The following is a 24,269-nucleotide window of genomic DNA, read 5'->3' on the forward strand; positions in this document are numbered from 1 at the left end:
AGACAAACTTGATTTGTGGCCGCAACTGGCCGAGTTTTCCCTGGGTAGGATTTCCTGTGTAGCCAGTAGTATGGCATCGGTTTAGTGCAGTGGGGGGCATAGTTACCCAAAAGAGAACTCGCCTTTCAACAGGAAATGTTGAGAGGTTAACCTTTCTTAAGATTAATCAGGTGTGGATCAGCCAGACAAACCAGTGCCTAATGCATCAGACTAGATCATTCTGGCAGTAAAGTTCTGACTGCAGTGTGCTGCCACACCAGAAGGTTGTGAAAAATGGCCCGTTACGTTACTTCTGGCCACGTCCTTCAGTCACTATTCTGATGCTGCCACACACCTGCTGCCTCTGCTGCCATCTTCTCCTACCGCCACCCACCATCTTGTGCTGTTACTGCCACTGCTGTTCCCCCCCCCCCCAACTCTGTGACTGGGTTGCTATGTTGACTACTCTTGCTGTTGCCACCCTTCCCACTCTGTGACTGCACGGTTAAGTCCATTATACCTGACACTAAGGCTCCATTCAGACATCTGTATGAATGGTCCGGATCCGTTCCGCAATTATTTTCAATTATTTTAAATGGGGCCGGAAAAGATGCGGACAGCACACAGTGTGCTGTCCGCATCAGCACTTCCGTTCCATGGCCCGAACTTCCGGTCCGCGGCTCCGCAAAAAATAGAACATGTCCTATTCTTGTCCGCAATAGCGGACAAGAATAGGCATTTTCTATTATAGTGCCGGCCATGTGCAAGTGGCCGGTGTCAGTGTTTTGCGGATCCGCAATTTGCGGATTTGCAAAACACTTACGGATGTGTGAATGGACCCTAACATTGACCTGTAAGGCTGAGTTCACACTTTAATTATTAGTTCCGTTTTTGACTCGTAAGTGAGCAAATAAGCGAAGTTTGAAATAAGTCTAACAGTGATGCCTGTCATCTGCCTGTCACACTGACGCACAATAACAGTTTCACTACTACAACGGACTAGCTATGAATGTTTCTGCAATGCACAGTTATGTACACCAAGATACGCTCTCCCTGCAGGCCGGGAAATAGCTGATTTATAACGTGCTTCATGGCAAATTCATTTTGTACCATTGATACACTGATGAAACCAGCTGGACACTATTAAGCTTGTTGCCGCAACTGGAGTAAAGTGTTCTTTTGAACCATGTAGTGTCTGCCTCAATTACTGTACCACCCTTGAGTGGGCTACCATGTTAGTGTCAAGGGCCACACACCTAAATTACCTAATTACAACCCTGCAAAACAATGTGTCCATAATGGACAAACGTATTGGGACCCACATTACACCTACAGGAGATTTTATGGCATCCCATTCTAAATCCTTGGGCATTAATATGGAGTTATTTCCCCTTCGTAGATAAAACAGCTCCCATTCTTTTGGGAAGGCTTTCTACAAGATTTTGGAGGGTGTCTTCTACACCCAACTCACCCAACCACGCCTTTATGGACCTCGCTTTGTGCACTGGTCACAGTCCTACTGAAACAGAAAAGGGCCTTCCCCCACCTGTTCCCACAAAGTTGGAAGCATACAATTGTCCAAAATGCCTTAGTATGCTGAAGAATTAAGATTTCCCTTCACTGGAACTAAGGGGCCCAGGCCAAACCATGAAAAACACCCCCATAGTATTATCCCTTCTCCATTAAACTACAGTTGGCACAATGCTGTCAGGAGGGTAACGTTCTGGCATTCCTCAAAACCAGACTCATCCATCAGACTACCAGATAGAGAAGTGTGATTCATTACTCCACAGAATACGTTTACCTTGCTCCAAAGTCCTTTAGTGACGTGCTTTACACCATTCCACCAGACGCCTGGCATTGTGCTTGGTGAGGTAAAGCCTGCTCAGAGTCTTTGTGTTGGTGTTAATGCCAGAGGAGGGGACTGCAGCATTGGTGACTTTTATGCCCTCAAACCCTCCCCGTAACTTTACATGGTCTCCACTTTGTGGCTGAGTTGCTATGGTTTCTAAGTCCTCAATTCGGTTAGTGGACCGACAAAAATGATCCCTGTAGGGGTCCTAAACTAAATAACTTTATTGTAACATATCTAAAATCTAAAGACCTACAGGGATAGGTTAAAACTATCAGGAATGAGAGGGGGGTAACGGTTCCTCACTTGCAATTGGTGCCACCTCACACTTTATGGACCATTTGGTTATTTTATGGGCGCAGAGCCTGTCACAGAGCTGAGGATAGCTAGACTACATTAAGGTGTCGTTTACATGTGTGGTACTGCTGTGCGAGGCTGAGAGTTCATTAATAAACAATTAGGTGCAATCTAGGTGTCTACCATTGAATGTTATCTTACAGTCTCCCAGAAACTCGTAGCAATTAATTGCCAATGGTAATGGAATTGTTTGATTCGTGCAACTCACATTTGATCAATTAGCGTTCAGACCAAGGGTACTAATCTGTTGTATAGGTACTGTGGCTCAGCACCAACACACAAAACTTAATTCCTGTCCCTAAAAGCTATCTCTCTGTATTGTGCATCACAGGCCTAAGATATCTGCCCCTGTACAAACAATGGTGGTCACACACATACACGGGTCACATTCAACCTTCATTCCTGCCTAAAATGCAGCGGCTTTCTTTCAGCCTTTACTAGGCCAGTGACAACTAGAGATGGCCTTGCGGTTCGCCCGGCGGTCGTTTTGCGGCGAACTTTGCATGTTCGCGATTCGCCGAACATGCGAACATATGGAGAAATTCGCGCCCCCCATATTCTTTTACATTATGAAGAACTTTGACCCATGACACATCCATCAGGTGGTACAGGACAGCCAATTGAGACGTTTCAGCACATGGACATACCCCCTACCTTATAAATAAACCTGATCTGGCCGCCATTTTACATTCAGTGTTTTGCCAGTGTAGGGAGAGGTTGCTGTGTGGATCAGGGACAGACTGTTAGGGACACCAAACGCTAGCTAATAGGGCCACAAAAGTCATTTTAAGGACTGGTATAGGTGTGCTATCGATAGGTGTGATACACAGAGGGGTGCGATATACTTATAATATACTTTTATAATGAGTCAAAAACACATAGATCTATATAGTGATAACCTGGGAGGCCGGGGCCTAGGGGCTAGGGGCTTACTAGGGCCATTTTTATATAGGGTAAGGTTCTGGACGGGGTCGCTCTTATCAGGGCGGGTGGTTTGTGGTTAGGCTATCAGGGCCAGAATAGCACCCCCCTGTAGGGCAATATCAGGGACAGTTCTTCAATACCACATCATCATCTAGCCCACGGATGGATGTTTTTTGCTTTCCCTGCGGGATTCATGGATGTGCACTGGAACCCCCCGGATTGTGGTAGGACATATGGTTTCTGATTTGGTGCTGCCGAGCACTTGTTATTGCCGACCACATCTATGCTTTTTGCTTAAAGGGGTTCTGCACTTTGTTTTAACTGATGATCTATCTTCTGGATAGATCTGCTTCTGATCGGCGGGGGTCCGACACCCGGGACCCCCGCCGATCAGCTGTTTGAGAAGGCAGCGGCGCTTCAGCAGCGCCGCGGCCTTCTTGCTGTTTACCGCTGGCCCAGTGATGTCACGACTAGTATCAACTAGAGTGGGCGGGGCTTAGCTCTGTTCACTTGAATGGAGCTTAGCCGCGCCCACTCTAGTTGATACTAGTCGTGACGTCACTGGGCCAGCGGTAAACAGCAAGAAGGCCGCGGCGCTGCTGAAGCGCCGCTGCCTTCTCAAACAGCTGATCGGCGGGGGTCCCGGGTGTCGGACCCCCGCCCATCAGAAGCTGATCTATCCAGAGGATAGATCATCAGTTAAAACAAAGTGCAGAACCCCTTTAAGCAAAAAGCATAGATGTGGTCGGCAATAACAAGTGCTCGGCGGCACCAAATCAGAAACCATATGTCCTACCACAATCCGGGGGTGTCGGACCCCCACCGATCAGATGCTGATGATCTATCCAGAGGATAGATCATCAGTTAAAACAAAGTGCAGAACCCCTTTAACTTTAATAATTAAATTTATTTTCATTTTGAGGGATATCTTTTCCATTCACACGTCCGCAAAATGGGTCCGCATCCGTTCCGCAATTTTGCGGAACGGGTGCAGACCCATTCATGTTCAATGGGGCCGGAATGTGCTGTCCGCATCCGCATTTGCGGATCCGCACTTCCGCATCTGTGCTTCCGTCTCCGCAAAAAAATAGAACATGTCCTATTCTTGTCCGCAATTGCAGGCCAGATTAGGCATTTTCTATACGGCTAGGTCTACACGACGACAATAAGTCGCGCGACAGATAGGGCACAACTACAGTGCAACATTTGTAGCGCAACATTTTGTTGCACCAATGTCGCGCAACAATTTTTATAATGGCAGTCTATGGTGTCGCACTGATACATGCAACATGCTGCGATCCATCTCGAATGTTGCAGTGCGACACCATAGACTGCCATTATAAAAAATTTTGCGCAACATTGGTGCAACAAAATGTTGCGCGACAAATGTCATCGTATAGACCTAGCCTTATAGTGCCGGCGATGTGCGGTCCACAAATTGCGGAATGCACATTGCCGGTGTCCGTGTTTTGCGGATCCGCAAAACACTTACGGACGTGTGAATGGACCCTCATAGTAACATTATTAAAGGTTACGTTTTATCTTTATGTATATTCTAATGGATTGCCTTCCTTGTACAATGTTATAATATACCTTCTATGTTAGAAAGTATATTATAGTGCATTTGTGTTGTGTGCGGTTCTGCTGTGATACTGCAGGTATATAGAGGGACAAGCGTTATTGGAACAAATAATTTCTACTGGTGTGATATACCAGTGTCCCCCCAAAAAACAGATTGAAGCCGGGTGTTATATACCAATATACTTTCTTCATAGTGCATTTGGGTACTGTATAGTGCATTTGCGCATGCGCGTACGCAAAAATTATATTGCCGATATTTCGCATTAAAAAAATAAATAAATGGAGATCGCAAATTCGAATACTACATCTGGTATGTCACTGTCCATGTTGTGGGACGATTTGTGCACTTCTAGTAATTATTTCTTGGCTGCAAATATGAGCTGAAGGTTTTTCAGGTTCGCCTGCCATTAAAATGAATGGGACCCGCCGCGAACTTGTGGTTCGCGAACATTTGATCGCGTTCACGCGATCACGTTCGCGAACTGTCCCGGCAGATGTTCGTCCATCACTAGTGACAACATGTCACGCTCAAAAAGCGTTATGTGCCCCAAAATGATGACAATGAAAATTACAAGTCATCCTGCAAAACTCAAGCTCACACAGCGCTGTAAAGCAAAAAATAAAAAAATGATGGGTCTTGGTATATGGTGATGCATTTCCTTTTTTTTAAGGGTGTTTATTGTGCAAAAGTAGTAAAATAAAAATAAAAACTATATGTATTTGGTATCGCTGTAATTGTACTGACCCAGAGAATATATTTATAATGTAATTTATGCCAGAAAAAGAATGTTGCTAAATTTATAGTGTAAAAACTCTTTGTCAGTATTGCTGCTTTTTTCCACCACTCCACCCCCCAAAAAACTGAGTTATGCCTTAGGCTACATTCACACAAATATATTTTGTTTCCGTGTCCGTTCCATTTTTTGCGGATTGGATGAGGACCCATTCATTTCAATGGGTCCGCAAAAAAATGCGGACAGCACACCGTGTGCTGTTCACATCCGTATGTCCGTTCTGTAGCCCCGCAAAAAATATAGAGCATGTCCTATTCTTGTCCATTTTGTGGAAAAGGATTGGCATTGTTACAATGGATCCGCAAAAAAAACAAAAAAACGGATGCAATACGGATGCCAAAAGGACGTCATCCATATTCTTTGCGGATCAGTGTTTTGCGGACCGCAAAACACATACGGTCGTGTGAATGTAGCCTTAGGGCTCGTTCACACGAACGTGTGAAGCCTGTACCCGTGCTGTGGATCGCAAACTGCGGTCCTCAATGCACGGGCACCGTCCGTGGGGCAGGCGCATGGGGATCGCAGACCCATTCACTTGAAAGGGTCTGCGATCCTTCCGTTCCGCAAAAAGATATAGCAAGTTCTATCTTTTTGCGGTGCAGAGGCACGGAACCCCAGAAAGCACTCCGTAGTGCTTCCGTACTGTTCCGCTACGTTCTCCCGTTCCGCATCTCCGGATTTGCGGACCCATTGAAATGAATGGGTCCGCATCCATGATGCGGAATGGCCACGGAACGGTGCCCGTGTATTACGGATCTGCAAATGCGGTCCGCAATACGGCAACGGGCATCACACGTTCAGTGATGCTCGTTCAGTGATTTCGAGCCAGTTGTGGCTCTAAACACAGAACAGGAGCAGATCTTTCCCTTCTACCTTATGTCTGTTGTGGAGGCTCCAATCCTGGTTTTGGCTCACAATCACTGATGGAAATCACTGACCAAAACACTGACGTGTAAAAAAGGCTTTACGTTGTTTCTTTCCTGATCTGTTCCGTTTTTTGCGGAACAGATCTGGACCAGATCTGGACCCATTCATTTTCAATGGGTCCTGAAAAAAAATCAGACATTGAGCTGTCCGATTTTTTTCAGGACCCATTGAAAATGAATGGGTCCAGATCTGTTCCGCAAAAAACGGAACAGATCAGGAAAGAAACAACGGACGTGTGAATGGACCCTTAATGAGTTAATCAGTAAGTTAGGTGTACCCCAAAATTGTGCCATTAAAACTACAACTTGTCCTGAAAAAAAACAAGTCCTCATACAGCTACATCGACTGAAAAATAAAAAAGTTATAGCTCCTGGAGGGTGACGATGAAAAACTGGAAAAAAAATTAAAACGCTAGGTCATTTTAAGGCCCATAAGAGGCTAGTCACTAAAGGGTTAAAGAAACAGGCAACCAAAGGATACCACTGCGGCCAATAATGGAGAGCATAAAGTTTATGTCCCTTACAAAGCCACAGTTTTCCCTTCTGGCTAACCTTAGAGAGAAGTGCAGAGAGCGGGGAGGGTTACTTCCCTTCCTGGTCATTGTGCTTCTCTTTTATAGAGCACTGCCTCTTTAAGAGAAACTAAAACTAGAAAAGGGGAATTTCTAGGGGGCGGTGTATGTGAGATGCTTCTGCGCCAGGGAAGCACACTGCTGCCTGCCTGCTTGTCAAGGGTAAGGGGCTCTCAGACTGCTGGTCCTAGCAGCGGACAGAACCGCACGGTATTATGGTGAGTCACATCCTCATATAGTATAAAGTGTATAGGCTGACTTCTCTTAAAGGAGCAGTGTATGTTTTTTTTAGCAACAAAGCTCAGGCAAGTGACACCTAGGGACAGTTTTTCCTTTACACCAGTTTTGATCAATCTCCCCGTAGGTGTTCTAATGTAACCCAATTAAGTTCTGATCTTGTGGTCTACAGGCGGTGGGGTGGTTTTCTTACAGATGTCGTCGGCGCGGGCTGTCATACACACATAGAGAATAGCGGACTTTATAGATTTTAGGAATAATAGGCACCCCTATTGGCCTATCCCCCTATTAGCTGAAACCATATTTAACAAGGCTCTTGGCAAAGTTGGACATATTTAAAAACATTGGTCACCATAACGTTGCACATACATTGTGGATCTCTTCCAGATACCCGAACAAGGTTCCCAGCAATGTCCCCCCACAATCATTACCAACAGTATTATATATATACAGTATATTAACCCTATGGTCCCTTCCCTTGTGATGGGAAGTTGCCTCTGTAATGTGACCTGTTAATTTTTTCTCGTTTCGGAGTCCTTCCACATAGTCTATAGACGCCATATTGGCACAGATCCATTGTATGCATGGCCCGTTATTGATCATGTGTCTTCTTTGGGTTGAAACATCATAAAAGTAACTTTACTTCTGCAGAGCAGATGGTACGGCGAAGAGTTACTTCCACTTTCACTCCTGCAGGGTTAATAATAAACCCTCTGTACACTGATTACTGGCGATCTGACAGCTAGAGAAATGTCACGAGGAATGAGCGGCTGCTCCAGAAACCTCTGCAGCCAAATAACTATGTAAATTGTATTGGTACTGATTTTTATTTAACCTGTTAAGGACCTAGTCTAGTTTGGCTAAGCTTTTTTATTTTGTTGTTTTTGATCTCTGCATTTTATTTCTTATTTTCTTGTTTTATGCGGGGCAGGTTGAATGGATTTTCTGCCATTGTCACGTCGCAGCATGTTGCAGTGCGACACCATAGACTGCCATTATAAAAATTGTCGCGCAACATTGGTGCAACAAAATGTTGCGCGACAAATGTCGTTGTGTAGACTTTAGCCTTACTCAACAGAGAGCCCTGCGGGAAGAGTGGTTGATTTTTGATAACCCCAATCATGGACTTTTAGCCTGTCAGATGATGTGGTCAATTGCGACCACAGCATCTGACTGGCCAGTTACCAATAGCGCAGTACTCCCAGAGCCTGAAAGACTCTCTGCGTCGAGATTGCGGGTGCCAGTCGGTTGCTATGGTAGCCTCGGGCGTTCTGAAGGCTCCGAGGCCTATCATAGTGATGATACTATCAAGCCTTGCCTGTGGCAGGGCTTGATAGGAACGTAGTGAATCTACCATAGACTCTAATGGTAAATCAAAGCGATCAGACAATCGCATGTTAAAGTCAGCTAAGAGGACTAAAAATAAGTGTAAAAAAGGCAAAACATTAAAAAAAATATATAAAAATAAAAAAACAATTAAAAAAACAATAAATAAATATCAATATGTGGCAAAATGCCTGAACGGTTGAAATATTTTAACCGATATACAGTACAGACCAAAAGTTTGGACACACCTTCTCATTCAAAGAGTTTTCTTTATTTTCATGACTATGAAGGCATCAAAACTATGAATTAACACATGTGGAATTATATACATAACAAACAAGTGTGAAACAACTGAAAATATGTCATATTCTAGGTTCTTCAAAGTAGCCACCTTTAGCTTTGATTACTGCTTTGCACACTCTTGGCATTCTCTTGATGAGCTTCAAGAGGTAGTCCCCTGAAATGGTTTTCACTTCACAGGTGTGCCCTGTCAGCTGATCAGCTGAGGAGATGGCGCGTACAGTGCTCATGTGCGGTCTACCTTTTCTCTTATTGTCTGCTGCTGCGGTCCCATATACATACAGCAGCAGAACACAAAGAGAGAAGGGAGACGTCATGTGCACACAGCACGGGCCGTCTCTTCAAACAGCTGATCGGCGGGGGTACCAGGTGTCGGACCCCCGCCAATCTGATATTGATGACCTATAAGAATAAGTCATCAATATGAAAAAGCCTGGACAACCTCTTTAACTGTTAAGTATTAAACAAGAAATACTATATAAATGTGGTATAGCTGTAATCGTACTGACCAAGAGCATGAAGGTAATCGGTCATTTTTATCGCATAGGGAACCACCCCATTTACAATTTTGCATCATACCTGTGCAATTTAAATGGTGCCATTAGAAGGTACAATTTGTCTAACAAAAAAATGGAAAAATAAAAAAATTATGGCTCCACGAAGGCAGGGAAAATTAAAACAAAAACACAGAAAATAGCTGCATCGGGAAGGGATTAAAGGGATTCTCCAGGACAATGTTGATAAAGTTTGTTGAACATGGTACTCGCTTCAATGTACATGCTCCATGTAAACAAATGTCCTCGAGGACAGACCTCAATCACCCGTGCTGTTCTTTTTTTCATAAACTTTAACAGTCCCTGAGGAGTCTTTCTTCCCAAACTTTGCAAATAAAACCTACTGTAGGCCTTATATGTTACCAGAAAAACCTTACGGCCACAGCATCTGTTAGAATTTTATCCTAGAGAATTTTTGGTTGCCAGTCCCCAGCGATGGCACTTGGATGACAGCTTCAGGACCGTAACGCAGGGTTGCACAATCAGCTCTAGGTCAAGACGTGTGCTTATGCTTAGGTTCTAAAAACTTGATGGGGAAAAACAAGAAGTCAAGAGACAGTTCTCAGAGGCCATTATTGAGTTGGTGGTGGCTGACCTGGGGTGCGAAGTGTAAGATATTCTTCTATTTACCTTGCAAGCCACTCACAATTTTACTGGTTGAATGTCCATATTGTAGACCCCAGCATGGTTGACCACAGACAGATTGCAGGTATCGGGCTGGGTCAATGATTTGGTCAGACAAATCTGGGTCAGCAAAAGGCAGTTGTCAGAAATTAGAAGCAGAGACTTGGTGAGGACTTTAGGCCAAATAACAGTAAACTGATAAAGTAGCACGAGTAGTTAAAGGGACGATTCCATCAGAAAGAGGTATTTTTTAAAACTCAATATAAAAATTTCTGGCTGTTTTTCATTTTTTATCTTGTCAATACTATGACATTGGAAATGAAACAAAAAATTGTGTCCTTCTACAGCAGTCAGCACAAAGCGATAAACCTCATATATAGATAGGAAACCCATTATCAGTTTACTGCTGCTGTAAGGGAAATATGTTTTCAGCTAGTAAAATAGTAGATTAGTAGAATTAGGATACCAGTCACAGTGATGGTCCGACTGAGAAAGTCAAGCAAGACTGTCTATCGTGCAAACAAATTAAACAAAGGGGGAGGGGTGTTATAGAGACAAGACAGGAAAAATACATGGAGTGACTTCAAGAAATTATATCCAGAAAACCATCCATCCAACTTTGTAAAAAAAAAAAAATTTCATAATGTATTCACATATAGGATGTAATATGTGAGAAAAAAATGACTGTGGTATCCCTTTAAAAGATTTAGGCAGGCTGGATCAAAACATACGGCTTCCGCAGAAATAATTAGGTAACTCGCCACTAGGGCTAACGGCCAAGAAAGGAAATGCTAAGCAGTCCCCCTTTATAAATGTATCAGGGTGATGCCATCAGAAGATGTGGCCAGGTCTTGATCTTGTGACCGCATGCATCTCCATGGCAGTGGGACGCCGCTCCTCCAGACACCCTGATGCACCGTGGCAAGCAATGCCACATTCTTTCTGAAAAAAAAAAAACCAATACTCTTGGGAATTCCATCTTTAGGACGACATATCTTGTAGGTCATGCTTTCAATACAGTAATTTTGTTGTGAGTTTGCCTAGTTACCAACTGGAGCTACAGTCCTAGGAGAGACGTGTAAGACTCTATGGTGACAACTTCTACAGGAGTAATCACAAAGCCATAGAAAAGAGAACTCACAAGGCTTCATTCATCATTTATGAAAAGCTGTGCAGTGTTTGGTTGCTGTAAGCAACAAAGACAGTTTTTCTTTTTGACAGTTTTATAAATTTCCCCCCTACTGTTTCCATGTTTTTCCTGAATTTTTTTATTTTTTTGCACATGTTTTCTTTTGGTGCATTCTTGGTGCAACGTCAGCTCCAGATGTTAGCCGAAAGTCTGTGGAATTTTTGAAATGCAGGACATATCATCCCCTTCTCCATAGGGAAAAAACCTGAGAAACAAATTAAAAAGACACCACACTAATACATGTGTGTGGGAGCCCTAATATCATTGCCATTTAGGCTACGTGCACACGTGACGACAATTTAAGTAACAGCCATCACACACATTAATTTAATTTTGACATGTCCTATGTCACGACCACGCGGACCCTATTGAAATCAATGGGACCGTTTTTAATGGCCGCTTAGACAGGAGTGCACCCGGCTAAAGGCTGTTAAAAACGGGTACACTAGGTCAATTTGGCCTTTTAAGGGTTAAAAAAAATACTTACCTCATCCACTTGCACGTGAAGAAGCAGTCACTCCTCCCTTCATTGAAAAGGACCTGCCGAAGGACCTGCAGCAGGTCTTTTCAATTAAGAGAGGAGCGACTGCCTCTGAGTGTGCAAGTGTATGAGGTGCTAAAACAAAACATTACATCTGCTGTCCACTATGGGGACATTATTACAAATGGGGGTCACTATGGGAGACATTATTACAGATGGGGGCCACTATGGAGGGCATTATTACAGATGGGAGCCACTATGGGGGGCAGAGGTCGCAATAACGCCTGTACAAGCGTCATAGACGCCTGTTCAGGCCGTTTTACTCCCTGGAAAAAGTCTAAGGCGTACCGATACGTCTTAGACTTTTCCCTGCCATTCATCAGCGCAGTGAGCACTGTGAACGGCAAGGGCAGCGCACCGTTGAAGAGCGTTGTTATTGGTCAGTTTGAGTGGGCTGCCGGAGCTTATGGCACACCGCTCTGAAGTGAGGAAGGAGGCGCGCAATCCTCACTGGCGGGGTAAGTGGTCTTGTTGTGAAATATAGTGGGGGTCCCGGATCTGAGCGCCTTGTTTTCCTCTCTAATGATGAGTCTGAAGCACTCAGCCGAGCGCCGTCTCTCCTTCCTGCTGAGCGCGGTACTGAAGACGGCCTCAATAGAAGGTCTAGGGGACCATCTTCACTACGGCGCTCAGCAGTGAGGAAAGGTGGCTGAGCGCTTCAGACTCCTGCTTATAGACGTCAGCGGGGTCCCAGCGCTGGACACGCCAACAGGAGACCTCCATAACGGACAGACCTGTCACCTGTAGACCTCTATGTTACCTGTCAGCTTTCTTATGAATCCATCAAGGATTAATTGCAGCATGTTCCATCAGACGCGGCTATAAGGATTTCTTCTGTAATGCGACAGGTGATAAATATCGATCTTAGGACAAACCTTTTAAACCTCTGCAACAGTGACCTCAGTGGTGCCAACCCCTCAGCGCAACAGTGACCTCAGTGATGCCAACCCCTCAGCGCAACAGTGACCTCAATGATGCCGACCTCTCAGAGCAACAGTGACCTCAGTGGTGCCGACCCCCTCAGAGCAACAGTGACCTCAGTGGTGCCGACCCCTCAGAGCAACAGTGACCTCAGTGGTACCGACCCCCTCAGAGCAACAGTGACCTCAGTGGTACCGACCCCCTCAGAGCAATAGTGACCTCAGTGGTACCGACCCCTCAGAGCAACAGTGACCTCAGTGGTGCCGACCCCCTCGGAGCAACAGTGACCTCAGTGGTACCGACCCCCTCAGAGCAACAGTGACCTCAGTGGTACCGACCCCCTCAGAGCAACAGTGACCTCAGTGGTACCGACCCCCTCAGAGCAACAGTGACCTCAGTGGTACCGACCCCCTCGGAGCAACAGTGACCTCAGTGGTACCGACCCCCTCGGAGCAACAGCGACCTCAGTGGTACCGACCCCCTCAGAGCAACAGTGACCTCAGTGGTACCGACCCCTCAGAGCAACAGTGACCTCAGTGGTACCGACCCCCTCAGAGCAACAGTGACCTCAGTGGTACCGACCCCTCAGAGCAACAGTGACCTAAGCTAAATTTTAAATGGTCTAAATTTGCTATTTATGCATGGAAGACAGTTCTAGATACTAGTAATGGTTTCCCTGCATAAATAGCAACCCCTTAATGTTATGTAGGCCTTAGTATTAACAATTTGAATTACTGTAACTTTCGTACTCCTCATCGGCTGAAAATACTCCTCAAAAATGGTAAGAGGAGTATTTTTACTCTTCCAGAAAAAATGTAGCGCGACCTCTGATAGGGGGCATTATTACTGCGGGGGCCATTATGGAGAACATTATGTGTACTGGGGGCACAGCAGGGGTTGGGATCTTTATAAAAAAAAAAGCCAATGAAATTCATCTGTTTTTCATGGCTATTTTTAATGGATGCACAAATGGTTGAAAAATGTGTGCACGTAGCCTTACATGGGTGTGCCAAACATAAACCAATGTATATGTAAAGTGCCTAATGCCTACCTGTATTTTTAGCTGGGGACTGCTCTCCCCCTGAAATTCTGCCAGCCCAAATGCTCATTTTGGGCTCAGGTGCTGGACCGTTGTCATTGCTTGCCGGTGTCAGCAGTATTATACAGCTAGCACTCTACTCTCACTGCCGGCATCAGAGATAAATCCTGTCCCAGAAATTTAACCCCTCAGACTCCACTGTCAACCGTGACCATCTCATCTGAGCTGTTAAAGGGAGGACGCTCCCTCGCTGAGGTGGTCACACATGCTCAGTTCCATCCTTCCACTGCCACAAGTCCAATCTACTGTTAGAAGCTGTGACAGTTATAGGGAGAGATCTGCAGTGGAAATAAATCTAGAAGAGCAATGAATGGGGGGATCTCTGGAGGTACAAGGCCAGTTCCAGCTTAAAAAGAAATTGTTGTGTACTATATGAAGTCTTTTATATTAATCATGACATAAAGTACCAAACTAGACGGCATCCTAGAGGGGTTAATGTATTAGATAAGATAAAACATTTTTTTTTTAATAGTGTCTGGACCAATTTATATAAATGGGTTTGTGCTGCCCATGTTGTTGTTTTACACCTAGTATCACCCGACTGAATGATGTCCTACAACTGTGATTGCTGCAAAAGGGTATTTTCTGCTGACGTTTTTTTCTTTGTCTTCCTTGTTATTGATTCCAGCGTTGACCTTGCTGCTTCCCTACAGAACCATGTAGTTGCACAAGTTAAAGAACCCTTTGCACTCTGGAATACATTCTTCCATGCAGACACTACTGTATATGTCAGAAATGTCATTATCTTCAATCAGTCGGCGGGACCTACCCGCGACCTACCAGATAGTGAAGACAAGCACAGAACCTGTCTACAAGTCTACCTACTTACCCACTGGCTGTCCTGTCTTCATAAAACTTTTGCCTTTGGCCAAACAAAATAAAAGGTAAGCTGGGCCCATGGGGGGTCATTGATCATATATTTCGAACTGCAGCTGCTTGTGGGACGTTGGGTTCAACTATGAAATTTAGAGCATCATTGTCTGAACAAAGGCACACCTTAAAGGGGTCATACATCCTTGGGGACCTTTTCTCAACCCCGTTAGAATGGCAGAACCTGCGGTGGGAATCATACTTACCTGGGTTTCAGCTCCATCTCTCCCCCTCAGGCGTCGCAGGTCTCGAGTCTCCCTAAGTTAACATCCAATTGAACACAGGTCATGTGGCCACTACAGGCAATAACTGCCCGCAATTGCGACATGTCACCCCTGCAGCTAGTCATTGGCTTCAGCAGTCACGTGACCTGCGTCCAACCAGATGTTGAAGCAGGGAGATCTGATACTTCATCCGAGGGAGAGCGATGTAGCCAGAACCCAATGGTGGAGATCAGGTGATTCCCACCGCAGGTCCACTCACGCTGGGGGTTCTGCAGAAAGGGTCCCAAGGGGTGAACAACCCCTGGAAAACTGTTGCCCACTCCTTTTGTATTAATTGCCTGTCCTCAGGATCAGCGAGCGTGTGATCAGATGTTGGGGTGTAGCTCCATCGCTGGAACCACACAGCTTTCTCCCTTGTGTAATGGAAGAAGCTGATTACTGCTGTGATACTCCCATTGAAGTGAATGGGAGCAATGCTGCAGTAACCAGCTCTGTTCAGTATACAATGGAGAGAACTGTTTGGTTCCAGTGCCATTACCGAACAGCTGTCAAGTGGGGGCGCAAGATGTCAACCCCCCCCCCCCCCCACACACACACACACACACTCTTTCAGGGGCGGACTGGGAACTTAAAGTGATCCTGGAAAAAATACTAAAAGTGGCCCCGTAGTTGGGTCCAAATTGATGGAAGGCAGGGCCAGCAATATCACATTATACCCCCCCAACAGAGCCAAATACCACAGTCCATCTTAAAAAAATAAATCACCAAAAACTTCCACTGGTCGGCCGTGAGGAGGGACCAGGTGGCCCCCTGGGCATCGGCCCACCTGGAAATTTTCCTATAAGGCCTATGGCTAATCCACCCCTGCCCACCCCGGTCATATATTGGTGGCCTATCCTAGGGATAACCTATCAGTATAAAAGGAGTAGACAACCCCTTTAACAGGGATGTTTTGAAATGTTTTTTTTAACAAATATGTTCACCTAGTGAACCATTGATGGACCTACACCTGTATACTTATTCCTATATATACTGTACTTCTGTTGTTGGAATCGCTTCCCTTCACACATCAGTGGTATGATTCTGGTATTCTTTTCTGGGATAAGAACAGAGTACCAGGACCTTTGGAACAAAGATACAACAGACACTAGCAACACCTGATGGATCTCATTCACATTAATGGGTCCATTAGGTTTCCATCGTGAATACCAGCATTTTGCCAGTTGAAATACTGCTGCATGCAGTGTTATTTTGTCCTTTTTTTACGGAGTCTGTGATGTCCTCTTAGATCAGCCAAATTTGTGATTAATCAGTAAAGTTCTTCTACTTAAAGGGACCGTCAAACAATTCTCCGTGCTGTGGAATATGCAAGCAGAAGGAGATCTGAACGACTTGCAGAAATTGTTGGGCTATTTTGGCCTCCAAATGCGATTGGAATTGTGACAGTATGGATGTCGAATGAGTCACTACACTCTCTTCTTTACCAGGTCAGATAAGTTCCTTGGGGAGCAATGTCACATCAGGAGGTGACATTATTATAAGTATCTTTAAAAATGTATAAATATGATGGTGACTATTCACATAAAAATTCTGCAGCTCACTTGTCAGCTTTGTTGTATAGACTTGGAGATAATGAGCAGAGTCATCTCATTATTAGAAGGCAGGGGATTTAATTACAAATCTCATTGCACTGCTAAATGCCTAGATAAGTCATCATAGCAACACTATGGGGAAGGTTTATCAAGACCAGCACTTTCTGCACCGGTCTTGATATTCCATGTGCTGCCGGAGGACGCAGGGCTCATCATAAATTAGGTGCAGTCCGTGCGCCAAAACAGAAATCTACAGCAGCTCAGAGCTGCCTTAGATTTCTGGCTTCATTTGTGCCTGAAAACTGATGTCAATAAAGATATAAATTTGTCACGGTGACTGGCTATGCCCTTTCTACCCTCGCAACGCTCCTTCCCATCCTTGTCACCCCAGCCTCCTTTTTTTTTTTTTTAAAGCCACATGTGTTTGCGACTTTTTAACGCCATATTTCTGGCGCAAGGAAATGAAAAACCTTCCCCTAGGTACTATACACACTCCTAAGGCTTTGCATGCATCTCCTCTGACACTCCTTGGTCAATCGCCGTTCTGTCATTGCACCAACTATTTGCAAAGAAATCCGCTTTGTAACAAAGTTATTCATCGCAAAGCGAATTTTTTTGTAAGATTCAGTGAAGCAGCCGAATTTTCCATAACGTCGCTCAACACTAAACACAGTCTTTATTCTTGTAATTTTTATCTTTTTCTCTGATTACAGCGGGATCTGTACCCTACTCTTCCACTGAGTATTAGAATCAGAATCCTTGCAGATGTTGCTGCAGGGTTGTCCTTTTTGCACAACCAGCAACATCCCATAATGTTCCAGAGGCTGAAACCCTGCAACATATTATTGGATGCTCAATACCGGGTAAAGGTAAGAGAAAAAAAGAATACTTTGGCTAGTTATATATAATTCTAGATAAATAGATAGATGGACAAGTAGATAGATATGAGAGATAGATAGATTAATAACTAGATAATGTGGGCATTCGCTCTGGTAGTTAGGACTAGCGGATGCAGTATACAGGCAAAGTACACAGTTCTTGAATTAAACAGCGGTGTTTATTCACACCCTGTTAGCCGTTCAGCCTCATCAAGTCCCTAGGCGGCCTGTTCCCCTTTAGAGGGGCCTGATTCCTCCAGCCCGGCTCTAACCTCAAATCCCAGCACAGCCCTCAGTTCACAGCACACACACTCCTGAGCTCCACTGTCAGAGGGAGGAAAAATCCACCACACCTGGCAGTGCTGGCTGGTTTTTATGCCTGGCAAAACCCGGCCTGGAACATGGGGAGTAGTCACCCACCCAGCACTTTGACTACTCCTAGTAAGACCCGTCCCGGATCAGCTATGACAGCCATGCTAACTCTCAAGGTGTCAATTAGCAATAGCTGCTGCTGATACATAAAATACCAGCTCTTACTTCACCGAGGCCAGTAACCTCGGTCACACATACCTTCCATCCACGACGGTCCCTCGCGCCTTCCTACAATAGATAGATAATAGATATGAGATAGATGGATAGTTTTAATATTTGTGGTGCTCTCACTGATTATAGCTCATTATTACAGCTCTCAGATTTCTGGCTATCGAACTTCCAGAAAGTCAGTTTTTCCAAGGAAGAGGAGGAAAATACTTCTGTGATATATCTTTCACCTCAAAGACTGAAAAACAATGTTCTAAGCACAGCAGATGACATATACAGGTTCGTGAACCAAGCAGTAAATTGCTGATGAAGTTGTCACAGTTCATAACTTAAAGGGATTGTGTCACTTTAGCAAGTGGCATTTTTCATGAAGAGAAAGTTAATACAAGGCACTTACTAATGTACTGAGATTGTCCATATTGCTTCCATTGCTGGCGTCATTCATTTTTCCATCACATTATACACTGCACGTATCCAGAGGTTACAACCACCGTTGCAGTGCAGCAGTGGTGGACGTGCTTGCACACTATAGGAAAAAGCACCAGCCTATGTACACTTCCACAGTCTGCTGGATTTCAGGGTGGTCATAACCATGGAAACGAGCGGTTTAAAATATGCCTTGTATTAACTTTGTATACATGACGAATGCCATTTGCTGAAATGAGACAAGGCCACTTCCTCACCAAATAAAAGTCTGTTCAATGGAGTGTGTCATAAGAAAATCACCTATTGTTTTAATCAAATTTTTACATTAAACCTTATTTTAAAGAAATTTTACCGGCGCTTGTCACATGTAAGCATTTTATGAGGCATCAGATATCTGCTTTCCATAACGGCCAGTGACCCCAGACAGTCACTTCCACCCTAATGGCTGGGCAACCTAGAACTAAATCAGATGTGGCAGTGATAATAGACTGGCCATAAACCATACAGGGAAATTTCCCAGTGTGCCGACGTCCAGAGGGCTCCCTGAGTCCTCCTCACGGCCACCAGCCAGATACATAATGATCTGATGCTCTCAGCATTAATTAATGTAGGACCAAAGGTGCCCTTCTGAATTCAACTGTATCGCTGTCCTTAGGACGGTGATAGAGTAGAATACAATGATGGGGGCGACAGTATTTCATACTGCACGGTGGTATTTGGTTTTGTTGGGGAGGTATATTGTGCTGCACTACGGTATTGCAGGCCCGGTCTACTTCTGCTTTCTCCTGCCTACTTATTCTGGCCTTATCTCCTTGCGGTGCCCCACCTTCTGTGTGTTTGGACTTGCCCACAACATGGGGCCCCATTTAGTTTTTTTCCAGGTCCTCTTTAAAGGAAATGTGTCACAAAAATTGTATCTACCAGTTAAAACCAAATACCAACACATATCCTTTTTTCTAATCTGATTTTATTTTTGGATTACAATTTTCTTTTTTTTTTCTGTTTTCTGAACTTTATTATGGGAGTTTTTAACAGCATTTAGAAAGCATTAAGAAAATAACTTTAAGGCAGCCCCATGGGGCCATAGACACAATGGTCAGGAGGGGACCTCATTGACTTCTAGTTTTCGAGGCAGGGTCTGTGACCTGTGCAGAGGTCAGGAGGGAGTAGATCAGCTGTGATGTCACTTATTGTGAATGGTGGATCCTGTCTTATTTATACACAGGGGTGATATCATTACCGGCAGGATTAGAATGACAGATAAGCAGGTAACTGCAGTAAAGTGATCTGTACAGACAAGAATTGGTGCCTATTTTTAGGCTATTAGATTTTATGGTTTTTGTTTAAATATAGATATTTACATGGAAAATTAAAAATAACATCACCAAAAAATTATTTAGAAATACATTGAACATAAAAATGTGATTTAAACAATAGGTAATTTACTGATGACACATTCCCTTTAAGTTTCCAGTCTGTTCCTGGTAGACTAATGATCAGCTCATTTAAAAGAAAACAAAGTAGAAGAATATATGTAGACTATAAATCCTGGCACCCCCACAGCTATGTTTCTGTGAATATACGGTTTGCTCTATACAGGCAATGCTCCTCTGGAATTCTGGGAAGAGGCTATACAACATTGACTTATAAATAGGATACCTACCTTACATCTGGTGGCATTAGAGGCGGCATGTGTGGCCTTCAAGCCTCCTCATGCCAATTAAGGCGCTCTCCGTAATGAGAGATAGTACCCCCCCAAATCCTGACCTAGGCCTCTCACCCACTTAAACCAATACTCTCTGCTCTGCACTGATGAGGGGCAATCAACCCGAAACAGCTGTCTGCAGAGGAGGTTCTGGCATATTTAGTATCCAAATCATGTCTCAAGGCCTAGTTAAACATAATGGAACATTGACTTATAGGATAGCTGCCTTACATCTGGTGGCATTTGAGGCAGAGCTTGTTAAGAGCTCATTTGCATGTCTCTTTTAAGGACAACATCTGAATAGAGTTTGTATGTTCTTTCTGTGTTTGTGTAAGTTTTTCTACAGGCATCTTATACTGATTAATTTGGAACTTAGTTTGTGATCCCCAATGGGGGCAGTCCTAAATGAGTAAAATAATTATTCATTTTTTTTTGCAGTTTTGGAATTACTGTGCATGAAACTCTTAGCCGGAAACAACCATTTAAGGGTAAGTTGATGATCCTTCCAACATGTATTAAAAGGGACATCCCACCTCAGACAATGATGGCACTTTGCTTAGAGCATCTGAACAATGTGAACCCTACCGTTTCCTACATTGTAAAAAAATTAGCTTTCTTTCCAAAATGAAAAGAAAACTGAGCCTCTAGTGCCACCAGATGTAAGTTTACTATCCTATCAGCCAATGTTTGATTTTTTTAAACAGGCCTTGAGATGTAATTTAGGATTAAAGCTAAGCCAGTAACTCTTCTGCAGATAGTTTCGGGGAGATTGCCCCTCATCAGTACAGAGCAGAGAGAACTGACTTAGCTGGGTGAGAGGCCTTTGTCAGGATACGCGGGGTATTATTTCTCCATGTGGAGAGCGCCGTAATATTTCTCCTTGTGGAGAGCGCCTAGTAGCCATAAGGAGTCTATAAGGCCATGCAGTGCTTCTCAACCCAAAAATATGCTCTATGTTCTTTGCGGAAAGAACTCATTTGCAAACCTTTTTTCCAGAGGAGCATTGGCATTGCATGGCCTATAAGACTCCATATACCTATTAGGCGCTCACCACAATGAGAAATGGTACCCCACAGATCTGTGTTGTCAAGTAACAGTAGTGATCCTTCTGCTACCATCAACTCAGCTTGGATTTTTTAGAGGCGATGTTCACCATGCCCCCACTTATAAAAAAGCTGCTTAGAGACAATGGACGCATTGATCTTCAAAATCAAGTGTCAGGGTCATACAGTCAGACCTCCATCCATCAGACATTTCCCTCAGTTTATTAACTAGAAAACCCCTTTAAATGGGCCAAAGTCAAGTGCTAATACAAGCAAATCTATTTAAATTTGCCATCACACAGAAAATAACCCTTTGAAGCTGGAGACTGAAATCACTAGCGGCATCAGACCACAACCAAACATTGAGGTTATCCTAGAAGAGACAAGTCTCCAACAAAGTCAACGTGCAAACCTGAGTCAACTCACAAACTTGTGCTGGCATCAGAACCCTTTTATGAGACCAACAGCAGATGGTAAGTTGGACCTTTACCCTCTGTATGATTGTGCCAAATCTCCTAACACAGCGAAAGATAAGACACTCCAGCCTCTATGTTTTGTTTCATATAAAGTTTTTTTTAAAGGCTATGGACAACTTTAGGGGGATTTTTTAGTATTAAATTTTATTCTTTTTTTGCTAAAAAAATTGTTTTTTCAATTGGTCTTTATTAAAAAATTTCAACAGTTTTTCCTCTACAGCCTTCAGTTTTAGTGCATCTACAGACTATTCATCTTTGCCTCACACTAAATCCGTCAGGAAGCTGCTCTGATGGCTTTATCTATTGCCCTTATCTCTAAAATTTTGACAGTCCATAAAAACTCAGCTAAATTATTATCAAACTTATAAGAATGTAGCTATAAGTATTTATGAGCTGTTAGGTTACTAGAGATCAGCACTACAGATGAAGCCTTCAGAGCAGCTCCCTGACGGATTTAGCATGAGACAGAATGATGCACTAAAACTGAAAGCTGTAAAGGAAAAACTGTTGAAATTTTTTATTAAAGACTAATTGAAAAAATGATTTTTAGCCCAAAATGAGTAAAATGCAATGATAAAAAACAATTCCTCCAAAGGTTTCCATAGCCTTTAATTCAGACATTAAAATAGCATTTATATTTGGGCTGCTGGAGAGAGGATACCCTTTAAAGGGGACAGAGACATGAATGAGATATTCTATAAGCTTCTGATGGGTGGTGGTGCTTGCTTGGTTCCTTCTATTACTCACCCACCTCTCCGTTCACCCAGTGGCTTTGAGACCTTCTCCCAATAGAGAGGTGAGAGGTGGAACCCAACTCATTTATTATTCCTGTACATGTCTTCCACAGAGTGTTTGACTCGCCTAAATGAAGTCCTGCAAAAATTTTCAAAAGAAGAGATTCAACGTGACATTGACACCTTGAATACAGGAAAGGTGAGCTATTTATTTCATACCACCCTGTGATCTATATAGCATATGGGTAGAAATCTTACCATTGTAAATGCGTGAAAATAGGGGCTGCGTGAAAATTGCATAGCATCCGCAAGCAAGTGCGGATGCGGTGCGATTTTTACGCATGGTTGCTAGGAGATGATGTTAGTAAATAGGGATGAGCAACCCTGGACCCCATTAAAGTCAATTCACTGTATTATTTTCCCTTCTAAAATGGTTATAAGGGAAAATAATAGCATTCTTAATACAGACTGCTAACTAAAATGTCCATTGAGGGGTTAAAAAATAAAAAAATAAACTCGCCTCATCCACTTGATCGCGCAGCAGGTATCGTCTTCCTTCTTCTTCCTGCAGGACCTGCTAAAGGACCTTCGATGACGTCAGCGCAGGTCCTGCTGAATGAAGATAGAAGGTCCTATTATTTTCCCTTATAACCATGTTAGAAGGGAAAATAATAAAATCTACAGAACACCTAACCCGAACTTCAGTGAAGAAGTCTGGGTTCGGGTCTGGGTACCACATTCAGTTTTTTATCACACGCGTGCAAAACGCAATGCACTCGCGCGGAAAAAACTGAACAACGGAACGCAATCGCAGACAAAACTGACTGAAATTGCATGCTTTCTTGTGCGGGTTTGCAGTAATGCACCCGCAACGCATCCAGACAAAATTAATGACGCCCGTGTAAAAGGGGCCTAAGGCTACATTCACACGTCAATATTTTTCTATATCCCGATTTTCGGTCCATTTTTTGCGGATCCATTGTTCCTGAAAATGTTTCCGTATGTCATCCGTTTTTTGCGGATCCGCAAAAAACGGAAACATGTATAAATTTCAATAAGCAAATAAAGTTGTTTGGATTTCTTTGAAAAAAAATTGAAAAAAAAAAAGTGAATAAAAGTTTATAAAATAAAAATTTAATTTCCAGGAACGGAATCCGCATAAAACGGATGACATACGTAATGACATACGAATGTCTTCAGTTTTTTGCGGATCCATTGACTTTGTATTGTACCAGGATCCGATTTTTGCGGAAAAGAATAGGACAAGTTTTATATTTTTTCGGACATGTGGAACGGAACAACGGAAACGGACAGCACACATTGTGCTGTCCGATTTTTTTCCAGGACCCATTGAAAATGAATGGGTACAGAACTGGTCCAGATCTGTTCCGCATAAAACGGAACAGATCAGGAAAGAAAAAACGGACGTGTGAATGGACCCTTAAGGTTACATAGCATCATAAATCAATATAATGCTACGCGACCCCGGCAGTGCTGGGAAGTCAGGACGGGAGCTGCTGCATACCCAGGCTGCGAGTCCAGAATGTGGAACTTGCTCGTCTGAGAGGGACATAAAATGCCTCTTTTTTGCGCACAGTTGCATAAACCGCACCTGTTTTGTGCTCTGGTTTGCAGAACAGCCCAATGAAAAACAGGCATCACATGCTACAGTATAAAGGGTATAGATGTTCAGTCATGTCAGGTGAGGTTTCAGACTTTATAGAGTAGGTCTTCACTTTGGAGACCATAGTGAATATATTAGGGAGTAACAATTAACTGTTTGTATTTAATCATTCGAATTGCCCATTTACAGATATCTGGTAACATGGAGGGCTTATGAGATTTTAAGGAGCACCTGTCGCCTCTCCTGACATATCTGTTTTTGCAACCACTTACATCCCCCTTATAATAATTCTGGACCATCTATTCTTATGCCTCTATGTTGTGCCGTTCCTTTATTATTCCTGCCAGAAGTTATGAATGAATTGCTAGCAGTTTGCAATGA

The 24,269-nt window shown here is 43.6% G+C and overlaps 1 protein-coding gene across 5 annotated transcripts in view; it reads left to right on the plus strand.

Moving 5' to 3' along the window:
• The first annotated feature begins 1,815 nt into the window (after positions 1 to 1,815).
• LOC120980644 (receptor-interacting serine/threonine-protein kinase 2-like) overlaps positions 1,816 to 24,269 on the plus strand; it is a 28,112-nt gene continuing 5,658 nt past the window's right edge. The window contains exons 1-8 of one of the 5 annotated variants that reach the window (XM_040409870.1): positions 1,816 to 1,914; positions 14,405 to 14,660; positions 16,204 to 16,357; positions 17,176 to 17,331; positions 18,026 to 18,159; positions 20,450 to 20,499; positions 21,357 to 21,527; positions 22,378 to 22,463. In XM_040409870.1, coding sequence (XP_040265804.1) covers positions 14,485 to 14,660; positions 16,204 to 16,357; positions 17,176 to 17,331; positions 18,026 to 18,159; positions 20,450 to 20,499; positions 21,357 to 21,527; positions 22,378 to 22,463 — 927 coding nt within the window. In that variant the 5' untranslated portion in view covers positions 1,816 to 1,914; positions 14,405 to 14,484. Of the gene's footprint in view, positions 1,915 to 7,065; positions 7,204 to 14,404; positions 14,661 to 16,203; positions 16,358 to 17,175; positions 17,332 to 18,025; positions 18,160 to 20,449; positions 20,500 to 21,356; positions 21,528 to 22,377; positions 22,464 to 24,269 lie in introns of those variants that run through there. The other 4 variants (XM_040409867.1, XM_040409869.1, XM_040409872.1 and 1 more) reach the window with 4 other exon arrangements.

The sequence above is a fragment of the Bufo bufo genome, chromosome 10 (genome assembly GCF_905171765.1).
Source record: "Bufo bufo chromosome 10, aBufBuf1.1, whole genome shotgun sequence".
In the NCBI taxonomy this organism is placed as follows: Eukaryota; Metazoa; Chordata; class Amphibia; order Anura; family Bufonidae; genus Bufo; species Bufo bufo.